At 37.7% G+C, this 25,905-nt stretch overlaps 15 protein-coding genes across 15 annotated transcripts; 6 read left to right on the plus strand and 9 right to left on the minus strand.

Annotated features, from left to right (window-relative positions):
* On the minus strand, positions 1–2,067 carry C9374_000255 (uncharacterized protein; the record flags this gene model as incomplete). The annotated part of the gene is made up of 1 exon (XM_044691980.1): positions 1–2,067. One exon carries the CDS (start codon positions 2,065–2,067, stop codon positions 1–3), a length of 2,067 nt encoding a protein of 688 aa, XP_044552808.1.
* Positions 2,068–2,425: 358 nt separating this feature from the next.
* On the plus strand, positions 2,426–4,285 carry C9374_000256 (uncharacterized protein; the record flags this gene model as incomplete). Its single annotated transcript, XM_044691991.1, has 1 exon — positions 2,426–4,285. The coding sequence occupies one exon, from the start codon at positions 2,426–2,428 to the stop codon at positions 4,283–4,285; it is 1,860 nt and encodes a 619-aa protein (XP_044552809.1).
* A 147-nt stretch (positions 4,286–4,432) lies between these two features.
* On the minus strand, positions 4,433–5,231 carry C9374_000257 (uncharacterized protein; the record flags this gene model as incomplete). The annotated part of the gene is made up of 4 exons (XM_044692002.1): positions 4,433–4,512; positions 4,588–4,680; positions 4,824–4,978; positions 5,107–5,231. The coding sequence occupies 4 exons, from the start codon at positions 5,229–5,231 to the stop codon at positions 4,433–4,435; spliced, it is 453 nt and encodes a 150-aa protein (XP_044552810.1).
* Positions 5,232–5,277: 46 nt separating this feature from the next.
* C9374_000258 (uncharacterized protein) lies at positions 5,278–6,933 on the minus strand (the record flags this gene model as incomplete). The annotated part of the gene is made up of 1 exon (XM_044692013.1): positions 5,278–6,933. The coding sequence occupies one exon, from the start codon at positions 6,931–6,933 to the stop codon at positions 5,278–5,280; it is 1,656 nt and encodes a 551-aa protein (XP_044552811.1).
* A 340-nt stretch (positions 6,934–7,273) lies between these two features.
* Positions 7,274–8,437, minus strand: C9374_000259 (uncharacterized protein; the record flags this gene model as incomplete). Its single annotated transcript, XM_044692024.1, has 1 exon — positions 7,274–8,437. One exon carries the CDS (start codon positions 8,435–8,437, stop codon positions 7,274–7,276), a length of 1,164 nt encoding a protein of 387 aa, XP_044552812.1.
* Positions 8,438–8,928: 491 nt separating this feature from the next.
* C9374_000260 (uncharacterized protein) lies at positions 8,929–9,999 on the plus strand (the record flags this gene model as incomplete). Its single annotated transcript, XM_044692035.1, has 1 exon — positions 8,929–9,999. One exon carries the CDS (start codon positions 8,929–8,931, stop codon positions 9,997–9,999), a length of 1,071 nt encoding a protein of 356 aa, XP_044552813.1.
* Positions 10,000–10,160: 161 nt separating this feature from the next.
* C9374_000261 (uncharacterized protein) lies at positions 10,161–12,167 on the plus strand (the record flags this gene model as incomplete). Its single annotated transcript, XM_044692046.1, has 1 exon — positions 10,161–12,167. The coding sequence occupies one exon, from the start codon at positions 10,161–10,163 to the stop codon at positions 12,165–12,167; it is 2,007 nt and encodes a 668-aa protein (XP_044552814.1).
* Positions 12,168–12,214: 47 nt separating this feature from the next.
* On the minus strand, positions 12,215–13,486 carry C9374_000262 (uncharacterized protein; the record flags this gene model as incomplete). Its single annotated transcript, XM_044692057.1, has 1 exon — positions 12,215–13,486. One exon carries the CDS (start codon positions 13,484–13,486, stop codon positions 12,215–12,217), a length of 1,272 nt encoding a protein of 423 aa, XP_044552815.1.
* A 146-nt stretch (positions 13,487–13,632) lies between these two features.
* On the minus strand, positions 13,633–15,144 carry C9374_000263 (uncharacterized protein; the record flags this gene model as incomplete). Its single annotated transcript, XM_044692068.1, has 2 exons — positions 13,633–14,853; positions 14,935–15,144. 2 exons carry the CDS (start codon positions 15,142–15,144, stop codon positions 13,633–13,635), a joined length of 1,431 nt encoding a protein of 476 aa, XP_044552816.1.
* Positions 15,145–15,440: 296 nt separating this feature from the next.
* C9374_000264 (uncharacterized protein) lies at positions 15,441–16,101 on the minus strand (the record flags this gene model as incomplete). The annotated part of the gene is made up of 2 exons (XM_044692079.1): positions 15,441–15,472; positions 15,684–16,101. The coding sequence occupies 2 exons, from the start codon at positions 16,099–16,101 to the stop codon at positions 15,441–15,443; spliced, it is 450 nt and encodes a 149-aa protein (XP_044552817.1).
* A 240-nt stretch (positions 16,102–16,341) lies between these two features.
* C9374_000265 (uncharacterized protein) lies at positions 16,342–17,645 on the plus strand (the record flags this gene model as incomplete). Its single annotated transcript, XM_044692090.1, has 2 exons — positions 16,342–16,669; positions 16,783–17,645. The coding sequence occupies 2 exons, from the start codon at positions 16,342–16,344 to the stop codon at positions 17,643–17,645; spliced, it is 1,191 nt and encodes a 396-aa protein (XP_044552818.1).
* Positions 17,646–18,105: 460 nt separating this feature from the next.
* Positions 18,106–19,833, plus strand: C9374_000266 (uncharacterized protein; the record flags this gene model as incomplete). Its single annotated transcript, XM_044692101.1, has 1 exon — positions 18,106–19,833. The coding sequence occupies one exon, from the start codon at positions 18,106–18,108 to the stop codon at positions 19,831–19,833; it is 1,728 nt and encodes a 575-aa protein (XP_044552819.1).
* A 347-nt stretch (positions 19,834–20,180) lies between these two features.
* C9374_000267 (uncharacterized protein) lies at positions 20,181–22,864 on the plus strand (the record flags this gene model as incomplete). The annotated part of the gene is made up of 3 exons (XM_044692112.1): positions 20,181–20,939; positions 20,995–21,118; positions 21,201–22,864. The coding sequence occupies 3 exons, from the start codon at positions 20,181–20,183 to the stop codon at positions 22,862–22,864; spliced, it is 2,547 nt and encodes an 848-aa protein (XP_044552820.1).
* A 158-nt stretch (positions 22,865–23,022) lies between these two features.
* On the minus strand, positions 23,023–24,514 carry C9374_000268 (uncharacterized protein; the record flags this gene model as incomplete). The annotated part of the gene is made up of 3 exons (XM_044692123.1): positions 23,023–23,273; positions 23,327–23,421; positions 23,514–24,514. 3 exons carry the CDS (start codon positions 24,512–24,514, stop codon positions 23,023–23,025), a joined length of 1,347 nt encoding a protein of 448 aa, XP_044552821.1.
* Positions 24,515–24,985: 471 nt separating this feature from the next.
* Positions 24,986–25,839, minus strand: C9374_000269 (uncharacterized protein; the record flags this gene model as incomplete). Its single annotated transcript, XM_044692134.1, has 2 exons — positions 24,986–25,410; positions 25,632–25,839. 2 exons carry the CDS (start codon positions 25,837–25,839, stop codon positions 24,986–24,988), a joined length of 633 nt encoding a protein of 210 aa, XP_044552822.1.
* Positions 25,840–25,905: the final 66 nt, after the last annotated feature.

Genomic DNA, 25,905 nt, shown 5'->3' on the forward strand with positions numbered 1-25,905 from the left:
CTATTCTTGCATGATTTGATCCTCATCTTCTTGATGTTGTGTGTAACCATCTTCATCGCCGGTTGAGGATGATGCTCGTTGTTGATCACCTCCCTTCTTCTTTTCAGGTTTTTGAAGAGCCGCTGGATGCTTGGCTAGCTCTTCTGGCACCATGTTCTTAGTGTCTTCCAACATTTTCTTCAAAGGATACATGATTTCAGTATCTTCATTGGTGAGGAATGATATTGCTCGACCCGTTCGACCTGCACGACCTGTTCTACCAATTCTGTGAGTGTAAGTGTCAATTGATTTTGGAAGTGAGTAATTGATGACCAGTGTGACTCCAGTAATGTGAATACCTCTTCCCAACACGTCGGTGGCAATCATGACATCGAATTTACCGGATTTGAAGGCCTCTAGAGATTTGTTACGTTGCTCTTGAGTCTTACTACCATGCAAAGTGGTAGCTTTAAATCCAACGTTGGTAATAAATGTAGAAAGAGCGTCGACTTCCTTCTTGAGATTGCAAAATATAATGATTGGAGGATCAGCCTCAGAGAGAATCTCAACAAGGAGATTTCTTTTAGCATGGTCGCTCTTTGCCCAAACAACTTCTTGCTCAATACGTTCGACTGCCTGACCAACTTCACCAATAGCAACTGTCACTCTTCTCTTTAGATATTTTGCTGCAATGTTTTCCACTTGAGGTGGCATGGTTGCACTGAACAGTAATGTCTGCCTGCTAATATTCGGTGGTATGGTGTCTAAAATGGTATTTACATCTTTTTCAAAATTCATTTCAATCATTTTGTCTGCTTCATCCAACACAATGTGATGACACTGATTCAAAACAATAATACTATTGTTGAGGCAGTCAATAAGACGACCAGGGGTGGCAACAAGAATTTCACAACCCTCTCTCATTAATCTACTTTGTTTTTCAATGCTCACACCACCAATAATTGCTCTCACTCTAAAATCAAATTGTCTCGCGAATTGATTTGCCTCCCTCTCAATTTGTTCGGCCAACTCACGTGCTGGGACAAGGATGAGACCATAAGGTCCATCCTTACCTCGCACGTCATCTAATCTTGGATATTTGGCTATTTGACACAGTAATGGAATGATGTACGCAGCAGTTTTACCTGAACCTGTTTGGGCTAAGCCAACAAGATCAAGGCCTTCCATAGCAATTGGAATACATTGTTTTTGTACAGGTGTTGGCTCTGAAAATTTAAGATCTGTTAAAGCATTCAAAATTTCAAGTGGTAGCAGCGTGGTCTCTTCCCAACTACGGATTGGATTTGGCACTTTTCCTCCTTTTACCACAATATCAAAATCTTCTCTGAAAATTCTCCAATCTCTGTCAGTCATCTCATGAATTTTCTTTTCTCTCCAATTTCGTTCATCCTCCATCTTGATCTTCTTTGGCGTTGTTTTTTTCGTGCCCGAAGATGAAATTGCGCTGATAATACTTGTCTTGTCCGTTGTGTCATCCTTTTCATCCCATTCAAAAGATACTTTAGTTTTTTCATTTGTTCGTTGTTTTCTTCTCCTTGTCGTTTTTTTCTCCATATATTCTGATTTGATATCTTCAATTTCTTTTTTGTCTATTAATTCTAATGGATCTACAATGTTAATAGAAGCTAAATTATTAAAACGATTATCATCCTGCTCTGAGTTCTGAGCGGAGTTTTCATTTTGCATTCTCGTGTTGATATCCATTTTCCGTTCTTTCTTTGGAACAAACACTGGTTTTTCTTCTTCTTCAAGATCCTTATTCTTTTTCTTTGCAATTTCTTCCATTGATGGAGGCAGTGATCGCTTTTTCCGAGATGATTCGTCATGTTGTGGATGATCCGATATTATTGGAGAAGTAGTAGTACTGCCATCAAGTTTGCCATTGGGATGATCCATCGGATTGTTTAATGTTCCATTCATCTCGGAAGATGTTGTTGAATTTCCGTTCAAATGTTTACTTCCCTCTGCACTCGGATGAGTATTCTTCGTTGTTGTTGTTGTTGAAGTAGGGCTGGGTGTTGTCGCTATCGAACCCGACATGAGTTTTTGCAAGAGCAATCGATTCATTTTTTTATGGTTGTCCGTCATCATCCAAGGTTGAACCTGAATGAACAGCTTCATCAAAAAGTAATGTTAGATGGCATTTAGTTGCATGATCCAAATAGTTGGTTGGAAATGTTCAAACCATTTTATAAGATCTTGTTTCATCCCAGTATTTCGAACTCACAACAATAACTAGACAAGAGAACTTAAAAAAATACAACGTCATCAGCCACACAACATACTCGATCATCGTTTTCTCGGATTTGAAAAATTCGGTTTTGTACAATAACAACACAACAATAACAACAAACAGCAGTACAACAAGTAATTATTCTCGAGATACAAGTGGCTCAATTTTTTCATCAACAAGTAGGATTCGGAAATGACAAAACGAGCAAGACTACTCGTTTTACTGATGATGGCCTTGTTTGCCATCTATATTGTTTATAATATTTATATATACTCGTATTTAGTGAGCATTGAAGACGGAGAAGATGTAGTTGTGAATCCGAAAGGAAATACACCAACAGATACGGGACCTAAGACACAACAACCGCAATCGGACAAACACAAAGTACTGAAAAAAGGAGATACCGGAAAAGATCAGATCTATTCAATAAGCGAATATCATCCCATGTACGAACAATTTGTAAAGAATTCAATATTACCCGAATATCATCCAAGCTCGTTCATGATCGCCATTGTAGCCACAAAGAGGCCATATTATTTAGAGGCAACACTTCGTTCACTCCAACAAGTTCTGTATTACAACAAGAAGAATACTTTTATTTATCAATACGGTGACGATAAATATATTAATCAGATTGGAAGAAAGTATGACATCAAAATGATTCACAATCCAACACTGACGTCCTATGAAGGAAGGCCTCTGACCGAAGGCGCCGAACATATTTCCTTGCATTACAAATTTATTATTGGTCACATGTTTGATTCACATCCAGAAATTAAGCACTTTATTATTGTGGAGGATGATATGCTTTTTGCTCCTGACTTTTTACTCTATTTTGCACAAACAGCCAAATATTTACATGAAGATAGCACTTTATATGCAATTAGTGCGTATAATGACAATGGTATGAAAGGAAAAGTAAGATATGACAATATGGTGTATAGAACTGATTTTATGATTGGACTCGGATGGCTCGTGTCGAGAACTATATGGGAAAGAGAATGGAAGGTAAAGTGGCCTCGTGCTCACTGGGATCACTTTTTAAGAGCTGATACTAATCGATTGGGTAGACAAATAATTTTCCCTGAAATACCTAGAATTTACCACTCAGGTTATACAGGTACTCACTCTACAGTTGCTCTCTACGAAAGATATTTCCGTAACCATTTGTTAAATCCTAATGGTTTTGCTCCTCTTGGAATTTCTGAAGAAGCTTACAAGAATGGAAAATATGTTTTAACAGGATTGGATCGAACCAAAGACAAGTACACTCTCGAGTATTTGAGAAAATCTAATTATGACAGATTTATCAGATATTTGCTCGTTGACGATCCCAATATTATTTATGTCAGCGATCCAGACACTATTGTTAATTATAAGGACAAAAATATTGTCATTGCATACTCAACGAATAATGCTCATGTGAATAGCGAGTGGGTGACCATTTCACAATATTTTGAGTTGTGGCATTCTGTTCAAGCCATCAGAGATGAATATAATGGAGTTGTAGTTTTTAGATGGGCTGGTAATTTAGTGTTAATTGTTGGAAGTTACTCACCATTCTATTCAGAAACTTGTGCCAAAGCTACAGGACATTGTCCTGTGAACATTCAAAACTTTGCAAAGGACTCGAATTGGTCTCCTCCAAAGAAAGAAAGTATCATTACATTTGCAATTGCTGACAAGGGTGAATCTTGTGCCTCTCATTGCTCTAACAAACTCAAAATGGCATGCCATAGATTCTCTTTTGAAGAAATGAATACTTGTAAATTCCTTAGAAGGTACATTCCAAATCATTGTAAATCATGCTCTCCGAATTCAGGGCATGACCAACCTGCCATTGACGTTGAAAGTAATGAGTGTTTGTTTAATGGAGGAGATAGCGGCAAGTACATGTCAACATGTGAAGCATATCATCACAAAACTAGGAGAATTTGTCCTTGCTTTGATGAAGCAAGAACATCAATTCTGAGAGACGAATGGGAAGATATTATTGCCCAATCTCAAGCAGCTGCAATCAGTATTGAGCCTGTCAATTTTGATGTATTGTAATCCTTAATAAGATTCTTGAAAAACTTTTGAAAAATAATTTATCTGTTTTGATTAATAAAACGAAGGCAAATAGGTGTGCTCTTCGTAATTTACAAATAACACTTGACAGTTGTTGCTAACATTCATTCACAACAATACATTAGTTAATTATTCCATCAATGCCTCTACACATTTTCTCACTCTTTTCTTATATTCTTTTGGATCATTGACAAATAATTTAGCAGCCTCTATATTGATTAAAAAACAAAGACAAGAATTAGTTTTGAAGCATATTGGAAGATTCATGCAAAAGAAAAACATACCTGGATTGGCAGGTGAATCGGGATTGGGATCTTCAAGTAGTGACAAAATACTTGTTAAAATAGAATCTACAGTATAAATTGGTGACCATTTGTCTAAAATGTCATGCGACATATAAGCAGTTATTGCCGTCATTGATTAGTTTGCAATTTTCAAAAGTGTATGCAAGAATAGCAAAAAACGAGCATAATAATAATAATTTGAATTCACTCAATTTGTGTGACCTGAAAATACAAACCTTGAACAATGTCCAAACAAATAGAACCATCTTTATAAACGTTAGGATGAAAAATCTTGCTGGTAAATTTGACTTTTGGAGGTTTTGTAGGATAGTCTTCAGGAAAGGTCAACCGAAGGAAGAAAATACCACCTTCCCAAATAGAATCCATAGGTCTGATCGGAATGTATAGTATATGAATGTTGAATCAATAATAAATACGAATTGCCATATGGCAATGTTCAACCATATCATCAAATAATGTTAATATCAAAAACACTGCATAACCGACTATAATACCTACCCTGTGATTGTAGCATTCCACACATACAAATCATTATCGCTCTCTGGACTTGCTGTTATTCCTTCGGGTGGATCTTTCTGCAGTTGTTGTAAATCGGAAAGAAGTCTTAGCTTACTGCTGCTCATTTTTTTATTGGTTGATTTGGGAATAAAAAACTGTGTGCAATGAAATTTACTTGCTGGATTTATTTGAAGATGAAGGCAACGAAGAGGATGACGACTCAAATACTGAACTTGCAGCGTTCATCTCGAAAACACCTTTTGAAGAGCCATTCAATGCAATTTCTTGAGAGAGTGTGATACAGGGTCGGTCAGGAATGGCAAACGTAGGCTTGGTCATGCCATTATTATTGGCAGAATTGTTGTTGGCAGTAGATTGTACATGATTCATTAGGGATGCTTCATGCTTTTTCCTTAATCGAAGTTTCATGTTGTGAAGATATTGCAGCTTCTTCCAAGACTCAGTTCGGATGGCTGTAAAGAATTCGAGTGGTTTTCTGTGTTGTACAATTTCTGCAAAAGGTAAGACACATTCTTGTTGCTTCCAAATGGTTGAATCATCATCAAAAATCACTGTTTCAAAAGCATCAATGCTGAACTTCTTCAAATCTTTCATCCCTAGAGGTTTTGGAATATGTTCATGTGGGGTCATATCTTCTCGTGATTTTAGCATTGTCTTGAGAGAATTCATGTCATCAACATTTACGTTTGCAAGTAAGTGTTGTTTTTGAGGATCTAAAATTTTGCAAATTTCTCTGGCATATTCGAAAATTGAATTTGTAAAAATGTAAACTTGAAACACGGTACAACACCATGAAAGTAGTTGTTGAGTACCAGGTCGTACACAACAGCAATACCTTTGATTCTGCACTGAAAATTCAAATTCAAAAGCATTGTTTTGAACAGTCTCACCTGCATTCAAAGCTCTAGTTCTAATGAGTGTTTCATCTAAATCGAGAGCCATGACAAACTTGGGAACAATGATACAACTTAACTTTGTATCAAATTCAAAATCATCAAGTAAACAACCTTCAAGGCTACATGAAGTATTTGAATATGACTTGTCATTGGTATGATCAAAGACCAAAATTTGATGCGTATGACCAGGAATGGGTACAACAGCAATCTCATTCTTTCTCACTAACATTCCCTTCAAATAACACAAGATATACCTAGATTGTTCATCCTTACCACACACTTCAAATTGTGGAATGTAATCAAAAAATTGATTGGTTTTCAAATCCTTATAGAGTGAGAGACTTTCATCAGAGGCAAAGTCCTTAATTTCAAGATAAATATCATTGTTGTTGAGCTTGATATTATCTGAATTCTTCAAAATTGGATTACTGATAATATTTACAATTTGTTCTTCCATCTTTGAACTTAGAGAGCTACCAACATTCTTCAAAACGAATGAAACATTGGCATAAAGACCTTTCGTTGCTTTAAAATTACAATCAAAACTACGAAGTCGTCGTGGAGGTGAGGTGGAATTTCTCTTAGAGGTCAACTGAAGTGAGGATTTAGAGGTGGTATTAGGAGTGGTTGTGTTGTTGTTGGTAGTTGGTGATCCTGTTGGACTACCATGATCATTACTTGATTGTTTAATCTTTTTGAGATCTCTAGGTGGTGTATTTCCTTGATCAAAATATATCAGAGGGCTCTGAGTTGGAGTAAGTGGAGAGGTGGAGTCTTCATCAACGAGAATACATTCTTCAATGAGAGTGGGATCATCTTCTCCTCCCGCATATATGGTACTGCAATAGGTATTACTAATCATACCGAAGCTTGTTTCATCAAGTTTTCGTTTTATTCCCACGTTGGTCATGTTGTTGGATGAGTCGGATAATGTTGCACCGCGAGATGATGAAGAAGTGTTTTTTTTTTTGATGATGGAAAACGCTTGAACGGCCGTTATTTTTATGAGCAATGTCGTCAGTTCCTGCAGTTGGAAGAATGGAGGTTCCAGTTTTAATCGGAATAGAAAGAACTTGAAGGTAGTAGATTCTTGTATTGGATTAGTAAAACAATAATGGCGATTCGGATACCATGCTTACCAAAGGCTGAATGCCATCAATGACATTATTTTATTTCAAGCAGATTGAACAAAACGATTGATTTTATTCAAAAACATGGTTATCATGGTTTCCCACACCCATTTGCAAACTCTATTGCTGCAAACAAACACCTCTCAAGGCTAAGAACTCCCTTAAAAAATTCACTCCTGATACTGCATCGAGCCCTTTCAAACCTGAAGGACGAGTCAAATCATGATGCACACCATCTTTTGTAATCAACACAATTCGATGTCCCAATAACTTGATCACATGAACCACGTTGACAACATCGTCGTAGGAGTATACTGATGTGCTTCGAAAGAAACTTGGGAAAAAGAAGCGCTTGCATGTCGAAAATTCAATACTTCTCTTCTCATCGTTAAACTTGACAATCTTTGTCTTTTCCAAACATAATCTCACAATCACCACAATGATATAGATGAGCATTAAGATCACAATAAAAACCAGAATGATTACAATAAAAATTATGACACCTTCTCCTAAATCGCCACCCACATAACTTGAACCTCCTGAACAATTGCATAAATCATTACCATACCCACATGCACCAAATAGAATGGCGAGCAATGCGTTTTTCCTTTTCAAGTTCAACTCATATACACCATTGTTCTTCTTCATGTCCGATTGAAAAGTAGTGGTCGGAAGCACGGGTTTGGATTCTTGCAAGTTTTGAAGATGTTGCCCAACTTGAGGAGCATACAAACGATTTCGATAAGGATATGGAGTCGGCTTGGGAAGTGGTAACTTGGTAAATGGTTGTGGTTGCCATGAATGCAACGATGGATCAGGAGCGTAGGGATGATTGACCATTGGGAAACATACTCCTGGCGTTTCAGGTGGTAAATGAGCAAAGGGTTGAGAGCCTTGTGGAGGAATATAAACAGATCCTTGTTGATCCGAAGGAGGCATCACTATGGTGGTTTGGTTCATGGATAGGTCGGCTCCAGTGGCGGGTTGGATGTGATAGATCACTGCATGGTTCTGTTGCTGTTCAGGGGTGGAAACTGTCACGGTGTTCATGTAATAATTTGGTGTTTGACAATTTGGATTCAACATTGCTTGCGGAGCTGTGTTGTTGGAATTCTCAACATGATGAATTTCGTGGACCACAAGAGCTGGATCTTGATTGGGAGCAGTGGAGGTAGCATGGACTTCATTCATAGGAGTAGTACGAGTTGTGGAATCAACGCTCTCGAGCGTGTGCGTGATTGGCAAGGTAGTAGTGTCTTGTTGGACCATTGATGGTTGAGACATTTGTTTTTTCACAAACTGGGGTCTTTCTAACGCTTTCCAAATTTTGTTGCGCGAAAATCATTCGGACTTGGGTCGTTCATTGATCCCTCACTCTCAGGGGTAAATGAAAAAGGTATGAGAAAAGGAATTGAAAATAGAACGTGTCATTGTTTTCACCGTTCACATTGTTTCAATTCCTTTTCTCATTTTACTATTTCAAAGACGAAAAAACAAAAACTGTTTCCTTAAATGTCTTGAAATCTGACCATGAAAATCTGGATTCAAATTTGTCAAATTGTTCATATATCTCTGGGATCACCACACTCGAGCTTAGCAATAGCAGAAAAATCTTACATAAGGCAAATCACCAAGCTTTCCACAAAGCGTTCTTTATACCTCAGATTTCTACACGAGATACGATTGACTTTGAAGCCAACCTGATGCTTCTAAAGGAGGAGAGTGGATCAGTACCGCTCTGAATTCGCATTCAAAAAAATATTTAGCTCACAAACATGATGAATGACACGGCAGATAACTTGCAAGCCTCGGAGATTCAAGAAAATAATTCTCTGAGAGTGAAATTAATTAATTTTAATGAAATTCATGATGATGATTGTTTGAGGATGAATTCGGGACTCGATACATTTCATGTGGATGCAGAAATTTGTTTGCATGATTTATTTCAAAAATTGAAAGAAAAGATGAGAAGTCGGAAAAGAATACCCAAAGCCTTTTCTCGCAAGTTTGAAGCAACTGAAAGGATTGGAGATAATATCGTTTCAAATCCCTATGACGCGAAAATCAGTTACAAACTTCAATATATTGTTATTAGTGATTATAGTTCGCATTTGATTCACGTTTTTGATTTAGTTTCAAAAGAGCTCAAAACATCTTTCAAATCCGGCTACCCAATGTATTTGGAAATTGATGAGTATCATTCACCTCATAGCGATGCTCTATTGGTTGCATGTGATGTGTACCCTGCTCGATCGGTCTACAAGTATGATTTATTGATGTTATTTTCAAAACAATCCAATGACGATTTTGTTTCAAGTAGAGGAGGTTCGATTGTTATCAATAAGAGTTTTGTTTGGAAAACTGAAAATCTTGGATGGCCACAAGGAATTGCATGTACACCAAATTTTGTTTATGTGTGTGATTCATATGATCATTCACGATGTGTGTACATGATTAATCGACAAACTGGAGCCACAATTACAACAATTTCAGTTGGCCAAGCTTGTTATGGGATTGCTGTTGCAAGAAATGAGAAGCAATTTTTTGTAGGCAAAGGTAATGGAGATATTGATTTGGTAGAAATGACTCATGACAATCAATATGTGATCACGAATTATTATAAGATGAAGCATAGTGGTTCGTGTTACGGGTTAATTTACGACCGAGCTTCAGATGTCATTCTTGGGGCCTTATCGAACATAACCGTGTTAAGTATGGATGGAACAGTACTCAAAATAGCCAAAGATAGTACTCTTAAGGGAGCTAAGGGATTTTGTCTGAACGAGTTGGAAGGTGAATTATACATATGTAGTCGAGCTCCAGCCCATGTCACGATTGTAAAATAATAACCATCAATAGGGGTCCAGAAAATCTATCACAACCCTGAATGAACCATTTAATCCATTTCCAAGAATATATATTTGTTGTGGTTGCTTAATATTGCAAATTGACATTGGTCGGGTTATCCAATCAAATTTAACAAATATCATCAGTGTTCAACAAAAAAATGTCTTCAACAAAAACTGAAGCTGCCACAGCGTTCGTCGGAAAAGTATTGAAATTAGTTCGGAGTAAACAAAATTTACGAGTTGCCATCATCGGAAGAGAAAATGTAGGAAAAAGCACTCTATTTAATTCATTATTAGGAAGACAACATTCCATTGTACATAATTCTCCAGGTGTTACTCGGGATTGCCAAGAAGCAAAAACTGTCATTCGACTGAAATATCCAATGAACATTTCTCAAGTCGTATTTGATAAAAAGGAAAATAAGAGGCTCATCAAGAAGATTTCTTGCACGTTTATTGATACTCCCGGAGCTAATTATATGGATAGTATCATTCAACAAACTCAAGATACCATTGCCAGTTCTCATGTAGCACTTCTCGTAACGGATTGCAAAGATGGACTTCAAAAGTGGGATTATCATGTAGCCAATTATTTGGAAATGAAAGGAATTCCAGCGTTGCATATATTAAATAAGTGTGATGGACCCTTGACGAGAGGAGATGGTGAAGAATTAGATAAGGTGATTTCCGAGAATACTATTGCTTCTCTCGGAAAGCCAATTCCTGTTTCAAGTGAGATGAAAATCGGAATGGATCATATCATTTCATATGTTCAAGCCTTCCATTTCTTAACAGATAGTATGAGTTCTACAGCATTGGAACAGACTCGACAAGAATTGTATGATTCTGTGATTGAGAAATTCAATACACTACCTTTGAGAGAATCATATGGCTCTCCTATATTTGATCATGATGGAATTTTATGTGAAAGTGAAATGGACACAATGGAACAAGATAATGAAGCACGATATTTCCAACCATTTAGAGGAGAATATGAAAAATTGCCTTACATGCGTCATGCTACTGGAATTGAGAGAATACAACCATCGTCTTCGTATTTGGAATCTCCTCCCAAATTATGGAAAGAAAGAGCTAGGCATCACGAAGACAGTATGGATTTAACACCTCAAAATTATAGAAATATTTTGGAAAATGGTGTCGCTTCGACACAAGCATCAATAACTAGAGCTCAGCAGAAAACGTCTTCGATGGTAGCAACCACTGCATCATCATCTCAACAATTGGCCAATGAAGATGAAGACTTTGAGCAACCAGAAGACATTGAAGAAGAGCCAATGGTCAATTCAAGTGGTCTCGCTGAAGACAATATTATGAGACTGGCCATTATTGGTAGGCCAAATGTTGGCAAGAGTACTCTCCTTAATCACATTATTGGTGAGGAGAGAACAAGAACGTCAAGCACACCAGGAACAACAAGAGATACCATCGAAATTGAAGCTATCAATGAAAAGACAGGTCAGCATTATATTATTTGTGACACTGCAGGTATACGAAAAAAGAAGTATACCGAAACAGATAGAATTGAGAAAATGTCGCTGCAAGACACATATAGAACGATCAAATATGCTAATGTGTGCTGTCTTGTGGTTGATCCAACACAGAATGCAGCAACTTCGAGTTACGGCCTCACACAACAAGATTTGGATATTGCCAGAATGGTTGAACAAGAAGGACGAGCTCTCGTCATTGCATGCAACAAGTGGGATCTTGTCAAACAACCATATGTAGTAGCTCAACAAGTTGAATCACAAATAGAGAGCTCTCTTGCTCAATTGCAAGGAATTTCTGTAGTTGTTTGTTCAGCCAAGTCAGGAAAGAACTTGGCCTTACTTCTCAAAGAATGTGAAAAAGCCTACCAAAAATGGGCATCCAAAGTACCAACCAACAAACTTAATGCTTTTATAAGACAATATTTAGAAACGAAACCAATCCCAGCTAGTTATCCAAAAATTAGATATCTGTCACAAGTGGCCATTAGACCGCCCACATTTTGCATCCACACACAAAACAAGAAATTCCCTCCTAACTTTGAAAGACAAATTGTAAATGCTATTCGAGAGGAGTTCGATTTAGGAGGAGTACCATTTCGTGTAATCCAAAAATTAGGCCGACGAAAAGATAAGAACAAGACAGAAGATCAATAAATGACTCTTTTTTTTCAAAATGCTGGTACGCATAAAGTTGTCTATAACTACTGCACATCACAAGATTTCTTTGACTTGGTCTTTGTACCTTGAGTATGTGATGCGTTTTCATGCTTATTTACAAGATCCACGAGTCTCAAAATTGTCAGCTTTTGATTCCATCTTTCCAATCCAATATTTTCTTTGGCACTGGCTTCTAAATAAGCAACAGCTCCAATTACTTTGGAAAATTCAAGCCCCTCTTCAAAGGATATTGGCTCTTCAACATTGGAAAGCAATAACGATTTCCACATTTGAATTTTTCTCAAATCTTTCTTCAAACCTAACACCATGATGGTGGCGCTTGGAATGAAAGCGTGAATATCCCAAACCATGCGTTCAGCTAAATATTTCAGAGACTTCCAATTGTCCAAACTAAATGCCAGGGTCACGATATCAGTACTTGGATAGCTCAACCGATTTAATATTTTGTGCTGTTCTTCCCTTTCACAAGTGTCCCAGTATCCCATTGCAAATGTTTTTTCACATGTTTTTTCTAATTTCTCATTGAAAAAAGGAACTACAATGTCATCGCAGACGAATGCATCAACAATGGATGGACTCCAATCAGGATATAAGTTACGACTAGTCATAAACATTAAACATGTTTTTCCAATACCACTTTGACCCACAATCAACCATTTTAGGCTGTGATGATCTTTAAGTGCATCATGTAATGACGAGCTTTGAATGTTGACGTGATTGATATTGTGTTCTGTGAGAACGTGTTCTCTTAATTCTCGTTGTTTTTGGATTGAGAATGCAACTTTTGGAGTGTGAATATGAGAATCATCTGATCGAATATCAGGTAGTGAATTTAAATCAAGCTTGGTAGGTGTATGTTGGGCAGCTTCAGTTTCAATTTGTTTGACAAGTGACTCAAAATACCTTTTTCTTTCTTCTCTTTCTCTAAAAATTCGATTCTGCAATTGTTCCACACGATTCCAAATTTGTTTCAAAAACTCACGTCGAAAATTGTTTTGTGGAATTGTTAATACAAAGGTATCCTCTTCATGATTGTTATTTTCATTCGTGTTATGATTGTTTCTCAATGGTAGTAACACGTTTTCATTTAAAAAGTTAATTCTTTCTGTGATGAACTTGCTCCACAAATAATCGTGCCAAGAAGCGAGCATGATTTGAAATCCAAAATTATTGTTGTAAATGACGGAAGCTCCATCGGAAGGAAATTGTATTTGTGATGAGTGATAACATTCATTCTTGATGCATTCCGAGTTGGAATGAAAAACTAATCCAGCCAGTGTGTTCAATTCATTCATCGAGAAGAATTGTAAAATATGAAGCAAAGAACCGGTGTCTAACGTTCGGTTTCAGTCATTTTTTAATGAGGGAATTTTGAACTAGTGTCACTTGACATGTGATTAAGCAAGGTCTTTCTTGATAACAGTCATTGGTCACAACAATGTTATTGACGAGTGTTGTTTGCAAGACCTCGACTGGACTGAGGTCTTTGTCTGGATGGTGTGGCAAGGGAAAGCAGCTGTCTTGGGTTGACCGGAGTATTATGGGGAGCCAGTGCAGATGTTTTGTTTTGCTTTTGAATTGAAGTTGGGGGTGATTTGGTTTTGGAGCTTGGAGAAACATCTTTGTGTCCTGTTGAAACTCTTTTGGGAAGTCCTAACACACTGGCTTGCTTATCAATGACATTTTGATCAGAGGTGGTGCTAGATAAAGATGGATCCATATTTTCATCATTTGTAGTCGATCGTGTTTGAGGTCGCACATTTTGCTCAATCAATTGGTCAGCTTGTCCAACTAAATGTTTCCTCAATAACAATCCTTTCTTTTCTTGCTGATGCGGAGAAGACCTGTTGGAAATTAGTAATGGTGTATCCGCTCTGACTGTGGACCTTCCTTTGCTACCTGGTTGAGCGGGAATTGTGGTTTGCTTTACGCTTTGTATCAATGGGGTGGATTGATGTTGTGGGGGTGGTCTACTCAACGCTTTTGGAACCAAAGACTTGGTTCGTGAAATTGTCGAAATCTGTGTCATCGATGAGTCGTTGCTAGTCTCATCATTGGAAGGCTGCTTTCTTGGTGTGTTCATGCTTGGTGCTGTTTCTGCCATGATCTCTGAAAGTTCTTGATTGTCCTGTTGCGGATGATGATGCACTGTCATTTGGTTAAAACTATCATTCAATGCAGTGCTTGGCCGTATTGGGCTCACACCAGGTACTTTTGGAGACGGTGTTGGCAAACGAATCGAGTTGGTATGGGGCATGGGAGTGCCAATTCCTGTTCGATGAGGTGACATGAAGGACGACATGTTGGACGAAGAAAGTCTTGGCGTGCTAAGGACATCTTGTGCATGCTGCAAATGTGATGAATAATGGTATGGTGAATGTGAGGGTGTTGTAGATAGTGGAGGTTCTATCATGTTGGAAAATGGGAACTTTGGGGGTGTCCTTTGAGAGTGCTGTTGCCTCAGCATGGAAGCGGTGCTTGCTGTATTGAAATGCTCTAAGGATTCTTTTAGCCTTAAATTCTCGGTTCGTAGTTGTCCAATCACCTGTTCATAGTGTTGGTGCTGAAATTTCAAGACCGAGTCCAGTTTTGAAAAGGCCTCGTTGAACAAGTTACGATAGTTGGAGCTTACATATTCATAAATGTTTCTGGGTATTCCTTTCTTTCAAGGTATAGTACATTTGTACATTTGTATTCGATTGTTTGAAATTTGTTGTTCAAGAATTCGTCATGATCAACTTACCGAATCCGCCAGAGAAATTGCCTGACTTTGTCTGTTGCAACTGGAGCAAAACCCACTCAAAGATGAAGTATTGCCATGAGCCATATGCATCTGTGTAGGAGGAGTTACTGAAATACAAGCCTCACACACAAAATGACCACACTCCAAGAAGAAGAACTCCACTGAGGCTCCAGCATCTCGCATACACAAGCAGCACTTGGGTAGAAACATTTTTTTTGTAAGCCTTATTATTGGGCTCTTTGACTTCAAATAATTAAAGAGAAGGAGGATAAGGGTTGGATGAAAAATGTTGTAACAACTCGTGTCGGGAACGCTCTTGATGATGAATGAGTAAGGATAATCTGATTCATGTAGTGATATTTACAGATAGGATTTTGATTTATTCATTTGAATAGTTGGGAAGATGATGATGATGAGCACTTAGGAGTGCTCTCGGAATAAGATGATGATGAAAGAGTACATTGGAGATCATAACTACAACACTAACTACTACTAGATGACTCGAGTTAGTTGGACATCATAATTCGGCAGAAATCCTCTGTTGAATATTCACATCATTTCATCAAAGTACAAGTTTTGGTGCAACAAACAATATTAGACATTAGAAAATCATCGGGTCATTATAAAATCATCGATCCGAACATGGTCATTACAAACATCAAAATATCAAATATTGAAATCAAAATAATGTCATCGTGATGATGATCAACCATTGATAAATTCCTCCTCATTCACTCTCACACACTTACCGTATTTAATTTGACCATCACCGTTCGTATCGGCTTCTCTAATAAAGTCCTCAGCCTCATCTTCATTAAACTTTTCACCCATAGATGTGAGAATGTGTCTCAATTCAGCAGCACTAATTATTCCATCGTTATCTCTGTCAAACACTTTGAATGCTTCTTTAATTTCATCTTCTGAGTCGTTATCGGTCATCTTCTTTTGCATGAGGACAAGGAAGTCCTTGAAATCAATAGTACCAGTATTGTTAACGTCAATATCCTTGATCATTTCATCGAGTTCGGTTTGAGAAGGATTTAAACCCAAAGCTCTCATGACGGTACCCAATTCTTTGGTCACGATGGTACCATCTGAATCAGAATCGAAGAGGGAGAAGGCCTCCTTGTATTCTTGAATTTGTTCGTCGGTGAGTCTATCAACCATTGTGATGATGTTAAATAATTTTTTTTGATGATTTTAATGACACTTGACAGACGAAACCTCTTTTCTTACCTGCGCCGTCTGTGGGGAGCTATGAAACCAAGATTGAATTATCAATTGATTTTTTATTCCAAACCAGATCTTTAACATGATGACCCTTATTGACTTTTACTGCAGCATGGCCATGTTTCATCTTTCTTTCCGAAAACGATCTTACCTCGAGAACTTTGAAGATCAAAAAAAATGTTTCTCTCTTCGAGGTGCTTGTTCGCGAGCTTTTTGCTATTATTCATATTATTGATTTCAAATTCATATGCATTGGTTATTTGGGAAACTTTAGCCACGACCACTGCTTCTTCACCGACAGTTAAACAGCCTCATAAACTTACACATGAAGCCAATTTGCACTATGATAGGAAACTTTCATCATCGGAATCAGCATCCACACATTTATTGGCTCTCTCGTTCAGTCTAATTGCTGGATTTTCTACGTTTATTGGTGGATTTATTATTGCATGTATTGGTAAGCCATCAGATTCAAAAATTGGACACATGATGGGATTTGCAAGTGGTATGTGATTTATTGAAAAAAAGACAAGATGGATGATATCAAAAAACATGTTTTCCTTTCTCCTTTAATAATGAATATTACGGAAATCCCGAACTGTAACTGAAATATTTCAGGTGTCATGATGTTCGTTTCGGTATTTCACTTAATTCCTGAGAGTATTGAAGATATTGGTTATTTCAAAAGTGCAATTTCTTTCATTTTGGGATGCGCTATTTTCATGTTCATTAGCAAAACCTTACTTGGAGATACTGATCAAGAGGACTTTATTTTACAACATGCTACTTCATCCAAAGAAATTACAGAAGATAGTCCCAAAAAGACTTTGAAAAAGAGTAAGGCTAGCGACCAAGAAATTGATTCTAAAGAAGACATGTCTGACCATGTGGATCAAGATACACAAAAGAGCACTCCAAAAACGGGAGCGTCCACACCATCCACTTCAACAGCAACATCCACAAAGCAACAACATCTCAGCAAGAAAAGACTTTATCACACTGCCATCATTGTCACACTTGGACTCTCCATTCACAATTTACCTGAAGGAATGGCTGTCTATACGTCCACCTTAACACAGTACAGACTTGGACTTATGATTGCATTGGCCATTGGTTTGCACAACGTGCCAGAAGGAATGGCTGTATCCATTGCAGTTTACGCTGCCACCAACTCCATCTATCAAGCCCTCAAATACTCTTTTCTAAGTGGATTGTGTGAACCTATTGGTGCTGCATTTTTTGGCTTATTAATTTATGTTGGATTTTTACCTCATTATTTAGTGTATTACATGTTGGCTGGTTGTGGAGGAATCATGACCATGATTTGTTTCACAGAACTGATACCGACAAGTTTGCAATATCTTTCAATTGCTTTTTCACAGAATCGAGTGTATTCATTGTTGCATTGCCTGTTGGCACACATTGTAGGAATGGCTGTCATTTATTCTTGTAGCTGGCTCATGGAACAATATGAACATTGAACTATCGTTGAGTTGATACATACATTTGAGTACGAGACTAACATGAGTTGGGAACATTCAAAAATGTCATGACTGCGCTGAATGTTTAGCCTGATTCTTACATAGTCACAACGGGAATGAGACATAAACGATAACGAACATTCACCACCACTCCTTTACTACCAACACCATCTCTTCAAATTATTATTGATCATAAACACAGCAGCGATAACACAAGAGAGTGTCCTGGCTTTTTATTGTAAAAATTTACAAAGATTCTTAAATTTGTCCTTCCTCATGAATGCAAGCACAAACAGTTTTTCCAGCAATCAAAATACATAACCACGGACAAACAGTTCAAGAGGTCCAACTATTGCAGTAAGAATCCATTTTGAGACAAAAAACAATCTTTTGCATGAAGGATATAAATACTATTCACAACGAATGCAAATTTCTCACAAACAAAACAACTATTTAAAAAATGTCTCAAGACACTTCCTCTTCTTGGTTTGGCAGTCTCGCTTCTCTCTTACAAAATCCATACATCAAGTATGGTGTTTTAGCATCGGGATTGGCTGCTTCCTATTTTGGAGCAAAAACAGCTTCTCGAGTGTACAATGAATACTCTGAAGAAAATGAGAAAAAAGAAAAGGAACGCAAGATTCGTTTTATTTTGGACAAGTTACGTGAAAAATATGGCACCAAAAGCGAGGATGTGTTTTTGGATGAGTTGTTAGATACTGTAAATTCCATCTTTTATCCCACTTTTGGATTGAGTGAAAGAGTTCCAGATGGATTGGCCAATCATGTTCCAATGGTTCTTAGCGCCTTGTATCAATTCAAACATTCAGATCATGTTCAAAAACCACCCATTACTCTGGATGTGTATTTGAAAAATGTTGAAATGAGCTCACAAAAATTGGAATTATTGGATACTTATTTGCCACAGACGGATCAAGCTGAAATTCTCACAAATTGGGAACGTGACAAGTTACAACCCTTACTCTCCAAGATTAATATTGGAAATATTGGTTCAGAGTTGGGCGTTTCTGTATCAAAGCTTATATCTACTCAATTAAGGCAACTGTTTGATAGTATTTTCACAGGAAAGCCCTCCACCAATAGACCAGATTATCTCATCTATCAACGTTTTATGCAACACTTGATCTTGTTACATGCCATCAAGATCAAGTGTCAATCCAACTCCAATGACAGTACTTTGATCATTAACACAACTACTACCTCAGAAAATTCGAACGTACCAACACTCACTCTCTCCAAACATCTCTCCCAAGAGGTATTCGAAAGTATTCTCTCTGATCCAATTGTCCTTGAATTATTCGGAGGAGTTTCAGGAGGAGCCTTTCATCCTATCATCATGTTGTCGTATGGTGTGTTACAACAGTTCCATACTTCAACCATTCTCACGGCTTTGGGTTATGCCATGTATGCCTACAATAGTCTTGCTCCCAATGAAACAGTATTGAGAGAATATGTAAATTCGAAGGAAGAAGATGAAGCCATTTCCAAAAATCAACACTTCTCAATGAATCAATTATTGAAGAACATTGAAGAATTGTATCCCGAGTACTTTACAGAACGATTCAGAACAGAGAGTTTCAAGAAAGCCAATTTTCTCATTCATAACCTCATGAATAGTTTGAAAGATGGCCTTAAACCTCGTCACTATGCTAAAATTTGTTCCTTCTTTTACATGAACGACCAATCAAGAACGACTCCTTCTCCAAGATTTACCTTAAAAGATTTTGAGCGAATGGCTCTCGATATGTATTTGAAAGGACCTGTCAAGTTTGATATTGGAACTTTGCATTGCATTACTGGATGCTTTGCAGTGAGACTTTTATTGCCCTACATTCATGATTCGAACATTCAAGAACAAATTCTGTATTACTTGTGGGAATCCTTTGTATGTGTATATTTATTGATTGGTGGTTCTTCACAAATGAGAAATGAATTGAGCTTGAGTGGAGTGAAAGGAGATGCTGTTCGAGATCTATATGTTCCCGAATGGAATGAAATTCTTCCTCAATTACAAGATGACTTTGATGAACATGATATCAAATTGTTGTACACGGCCTATGAAGAAGCCAAGAATTATCCAGAATGGGAAATTGATTTTAGAAAGAGTGCTGCCAAGAGGGTTGGATTGTTGAAGGTCATTGAAAGCGATCCAGAAAGTAAACCATAAACAACATGTGTTTCCACTCGATGATAAACGTGATCGTGATGAAAAGAAATGTTATTAAAGAAATGGATTTGGACGTAATTACTTGTGCCTTAACTCGTTCAATCAATTTGAAAAACTCTTGTTGATCTTGAAATCAAAATGAAATTTATCAAGTTTCACCTCTGGAATGGTGTTCAATCATTTATTTTGTTAGTTCAATGAAGCTATAAACAATAACAATTCTTATTGGAACAAAAGTGAATACAATGAATTCTTCGTATCGATCTTGCTCCATCTATTCCTTCCAGGATCATCTCGATCATCATGATCAAGACCCAACCATCACTCAATTCGGGCAAGAAATAAAAATGATTCAAAATGGGCAGTTGAATCATCCTCATTCGCATCATCAGCACCATTCGCTTCTCAATGTTCAACAGCCTATTCCTTCTGTACCACCTTCAACATCGCCACCAGTCGTTGGAAATTCATTCTCTGTGCCAGTTCATTCCAATAACATGATGATGATGACGGGTTCTCAAGAAAATCCTTCTCCGTCCTCTTCTTCCTCTCCTAAATATGCTCCTTCATCATCGCTACCACCACAATTTATGAATCAAGGAGCTGCAAATAGATCTTCTCCACCTTATGTACAAATAAATCAATATAATCATAGTAATGGACAACGTCATAGTAGAATAGGTTCATCACCTCCGGCAATGATGATGTATAACACAGGAAATATTCAATCTAACCATCAACAACAACAATTTCAGCACAATAATAATCATCAACAACCTATCATGCATCACAATACAAATGGCATCACGGAGGGAAATTACCATAACAATTTTAACAATCCCACGAGCAATAGTAGCTATCATCAACCTTCGCATCCTCAAATATTTCCACAATCACATCCATACGGATCTGGCAATAGTAGCGCTTTGAATCATAACGGAGTGTGGGGAAATTCCTATCCTCAACAAACAACTCATCAACCAACACCCAGAGGAAGTATTAGAGGAAATGCCATCCATAATCCTTCCCAATCCTCGTATTTCACAGAATTACGAATGGAATTTCAAGTACTTTCACAACAAGCTCAAAAATTGAAAGATCAGAAGGTATGTATGCTTTCAGATCAACATCTCTAATGTTTCCAATTTGCATTATTATTAGACTCAATTGAGAAACGAAGTGGGACATTTGGAAGAAGTTATATTTAAGTGTCAAGAAAAGAAATCTTTTTTGGAAGATAAAGAAAAGAGATTGGATAAATTACAAAATAATATCAAACAAAAGCGTACGTGTGGAAATCATATTATTTATTAATTGAACGTTTGTGAAATTAATTGTCATTAATATTTAAATTTGGCATAATATAGTGAAAGTTGTACAGGAAAAGCTTTTTAAACTTGAAGAGCAATCACCACGAAATTTTGAGGATGTGAAAAATAACTCATCCAATACCACAATCAACAATACCACTAATCATGTTAACAACAACCCATTAGCTAACGAAGAGGACAAACGAGAGTGGACCTCAACAACCCCTCCATTGGGAGATGAAGCATTAACCGATGCTTTATCCCAAACTGCACAAGACATTCCTCTACCTCCTGAAAATAATAACACCAATATTATTCCTGATGGAATTTCTGAGGACGATAACGAATCTCAAAATTTAGACGATGTTCTTGAGGATGACATGGACGATGATGCTTGGAGTTACACAAGCGCTGGAAGTGATTTAAGTATTGCTTCGAGAGTTTCACTGCCAGCCAATATTTCACATCACATGAGTAAGGGAAATCAACACTATAACTCGTTGAATCAACAAGGAAGGCCTCCATCTCTAAATAGGAACAAGCACAGAGCTTACCATCATCATACTTTGGACGATGTTGTTTTTAATACTCAATTCAGAACACGTTCAGCATCGTTTAATTTTCAACAATCATACGGACAAATTACTCCAAGAACCTACAGAAAGAAAGTCTTAAAAGAATTGGCCAATTCAGACACACCTTTTGATTTGTCTGAATGTACTCTGAGAGGCCATACCAAGTCCATTACTGCCATTCACCTCATTGGATCAAGATTTGTAATTTCAGGCTCTGCAGATTGTACGGTTAGAGTTTGGGATTTACATTCTAAATCACTGATTCAAACTCTAACTGGCCATACAGGTTGGGTTCGGTCTGTGACCTCTGACATTTCTGACTTCAACGCAGAAACGGACGAATATGAAAGACTAATTGATGATTTGAAATTTGTTGTCAGTGGTTCAGGAGATGGTACCATACGGCTATGGGACGTGAGTAATCCCGATATTGAGGAAAAGTGCATTAAGGTCCTCAAGGGACATGAGGGAGGAGTTACATGCGTGAAGAGTGATACCAATGGAGTGATTGTGAGTAGTAGTGTGGACAAGACAGTGAAAGTTTGGGACAGAAATCAAAGTGAGTGCGTTCAAACCTTAATTGGTCATGAACGATACGTGAAAACTCTGCAATTTAAATCACATGCACTTATCACAGGAGGCGGTGACAAGTGTATTCGGTTATGGGACTTGCGTTCTGGAAAATGTACCAAACGAATCAATGCACACGATACTATCAATGTGCTTCAATTCACAGATGATAGAATCATTGTTGGATGTCAAAGTGGACAAATATTGGACTATGATCTAAAAGCAGGTAAACTTTTGGATAATCTTGCAAGTCATGGTGGTCCAATTTCTGGGTTGAAGTTCATTGGGTCCAGACTCATATTCTCCTCAACTGTACCGATTACTTCAGCTTTCCACAGGCATCATTTAACGAATAGCAACAACAGCAACGACTTTGGACTTGCATCACCCAGGGTAGCATGTAAAATGAATGGCCGCTCTTTCCTTTGCCTGAATCCAATCGAGTACAATTTGGAAACGAAAAAAACAACACGAGAATTCTTTGGACATGTTGGATCTGTAAATAGTTTAGATTTTAGCTCAACAAAATTGGTGACTGGATCGACTGATCATACCATTAAATCATGGGCTCTGTAGTCTATGCATGTGGTTGCTTTTATCAACACAGAACACTTTAAGGTTATTTTGAAGTTGTGTTCTAAAAGGGAATAGAATTCCAAATGAAACAATAAACTATTAAAAATTTACTCAATCTACGAATGCGCACAAAACTTCACACAGTACCAGCTCAAGGGCTACAGTCCAACAACGATGGGCCAAATAAACATGTTGAAGAGTAAGGATATGACCACACTCAAGAAAAGAGCTTGCTGTGCTCTATGCATAGATATTGCATTACTGGTGTCATTGTTCTTTCTCAAATCGTCCAAGTCATCTTCATTATATTGGCCCACTTGAGCGTTCTGTTGAATCCACTTCTTGAAATACGGGACCGAAGTGTAAACACCTACTCGATTCGCGACTCTGGTGTTTGAGCAAGAAATTCCTTATTAATTTTAAACAACATCCATGTCAATCTCTTTTTTAAATTGTACATACCATAAGAAACTAATCCCACAATTGAATAACAGTAAAACTTGGAATCTGATGCACACGAACCCAAAGGAAGTAATAAAGGGCTTCCACTGTCACCACTATTTTCACAAGTCATCCACAAGACAACACCAACAGAATGATGCATGAAAATTTTCATCAACTTTTTTCTGAAACCATTTCAACCACTTACCTGCATGCATCACCAGTTTCACTTCCTGCACACACTTGTCCCTTCCTCACACTCATTCTCAAACCAATACTCGTACAAGCATCTTCCTTCATCAATGGAAATGAAACTTGTTCCAACAAGACAGTCTTGGTCTTTTCACTTGGATCATGTCCCCATCCTGTCAAGGTCAACTCAGTTCCGACCAGTGGCACATAATCTGGAATTTGAATGGGTCGAATACTTGTTGAGAATTCCACTTCTTCTTCCAATTCAATCAATGCAATATCATTTACCACTACTTTTGAATCATACAATGGATGTGTAATGAATCGGTGTACTTTTCTTCGAATGCATCCATATCGTGGTCTTCTGGAATTTTCAACTTTGGCACCTGGACATTTTGACAAGTTGGAATTCCCAATGACAATACTCAAATTTTCAGGGTCCAAGAACGAGCCACTCTCATCAAAGAAACAATGAGAAGCAGATACAAGCCATTTCTTATCAATTAATGAAGCTCCACATAAATGATAACCTCTCTCATTGGCCACAAGTTGGAGTGAGGCCATATGAGGATACGCATGTTCATCTAGCACTTGTCTTCCACCCATAATTCGAGTTTCATGAATGGTTTTGATATTGTCTTCAGTTTGAGGAAGTGTGGAATTTTGTAAGGAAGAAGTTGTGGAAGTTGTGGCTGCACGAGGTTCAGGAGTTGTTGCATGATGACGAAGTAGAAATTTTACCAATGCTTGTGGTTGATTGTTGGAAATGATCATTGGGCGTTTTTGAACTTGTTGATCAAGCTTTGGAGAATTGGGAACCACGATGTTTTTGAATACGGTACCCAAGGTTGAAGGTGTGGAGGTGGCAGAGACGAAACATGAGGAGGAGCACACACGTTCATGGGAATGTCCATGAAGAAGAAGGCAGCAACAACACACGTAAACGAATAGGACAATCACACTCATCATGCATGAAGAAGGTTTGGAAGGATAATGAAGAAGATAATGAGTACTCATTCTGTGTGTGTGTGTGTGATGCAATGAAGTGTTCACAATATTGTTTTTGATCATGTGTTGTGATCAATCAAGCAGTTAGTCGTCGTTCGAGTGGAGGGTGTTATCTTTGCTTGTCTTGATTTGGTAAAATTGTTGAAAAGGAAATTGTAACTCGATGACAATGGTGGTTCAATAATGTTTCAACGTTTGGAATACATACTTGCATAACTTTGATGCCACTTCTCAATCTCGGCGCATTTATCGTCGTATACGATCACACACAACTCCACTCTTAATCTGCTGTTGTTATTGTGAATTCCTTAGAACCATTATTATGAATTTATTCCAATCTTGTCCAATACTGAGAGCAACTTGTCAACAGTGTTAAATAATTTGTCCTTCCTCTACAACAACCACAACATTCAGTTCGTATATATTGTTCACATGATTGCAGTAGCAGTAGTAGTAATGAATTGAAGAGAATACACACATTTAAGCCTTATTTTCCTCAACAACATTTGGAGTGGTTGTTGTGGTAGTGTCTACGACGACCGTTTGTTGAGGCACCTCCGATAAGACACTATCTTCCTTTGGTGGTTTTTCAATCACTGTTTCTGTAGTTGCTGTTGTTGCAGTTGATGGTGCTGTTGTTGTTTGTAAAGCTTGTTGAGCAGCCTTTCTTTCTTCAGCTCTCTTCTCATAGGAAACGAAAGAGTTCTCTAAGAATTCCTTTGGCTTATAGAAGGCTTGAACGAAGATCTTTGGATATAAAGCTGCAGAAACGAAAGCCGACGCTAAAACAAAGTTTCTCACGAAAATTCTTGGATTACGGTTAATGAAGAGGACGAGTGCTGAAACGGCTGGAATGACCAAAGCAGGATTTGAATCCTTCCATTGGAGTGTTTGATGAAGAGATGCTGAGTGTTGGTTTTGAAGAGAATTCAATGCAATGGAATGGTGAATGATGAAAATTTAGAGATGATGATTTTTCCAATGTGGATGATGATGATGAAAATAAATCCGAATGATTTTCATCGTATAGTTATGTTCATACCGATCAGGGATCACATCAATAGTATGATTTAAAATTCCTCTCCATTCAACCCACATGCTCTCATCATTGCAACAAAAAACTTACATTCCGTGGTCTTTACGACGGATGTCTTTGTTTCACAGAGTGTTTTAGTGGTACTATCTACAGTATCTACGGACGTCTTTATAATCTTGTCCTTCAAAACCAAGACATGATGGAAAAATCGCCGGACAGGAGCCCATTCTCCTTCCCATACCACGACTCTTTCCATTCGTGTTGTTGGTGCGTCCTTGTTCTCTGTGCTTTGGCTCATTTTTTGTTTTATGGAATTTATTGAATTAAATGTTTGATGCTTATGAAATGAAAAGGAGTCATGATC

Source organism: Naegleria lovaniensis (assembly GCF_003324165.1).
Source record: "Naegleria lovaniensis strain ATCC 30569 chromosome Unknown tig009, whole genome shotgun sequence".
Lineage (NCBI taxonomy): Eukaryota > Heterolobosea > Eutetramitea > Acrasida > Naegleriidae > Naegleria > Naegleria lovaniensis.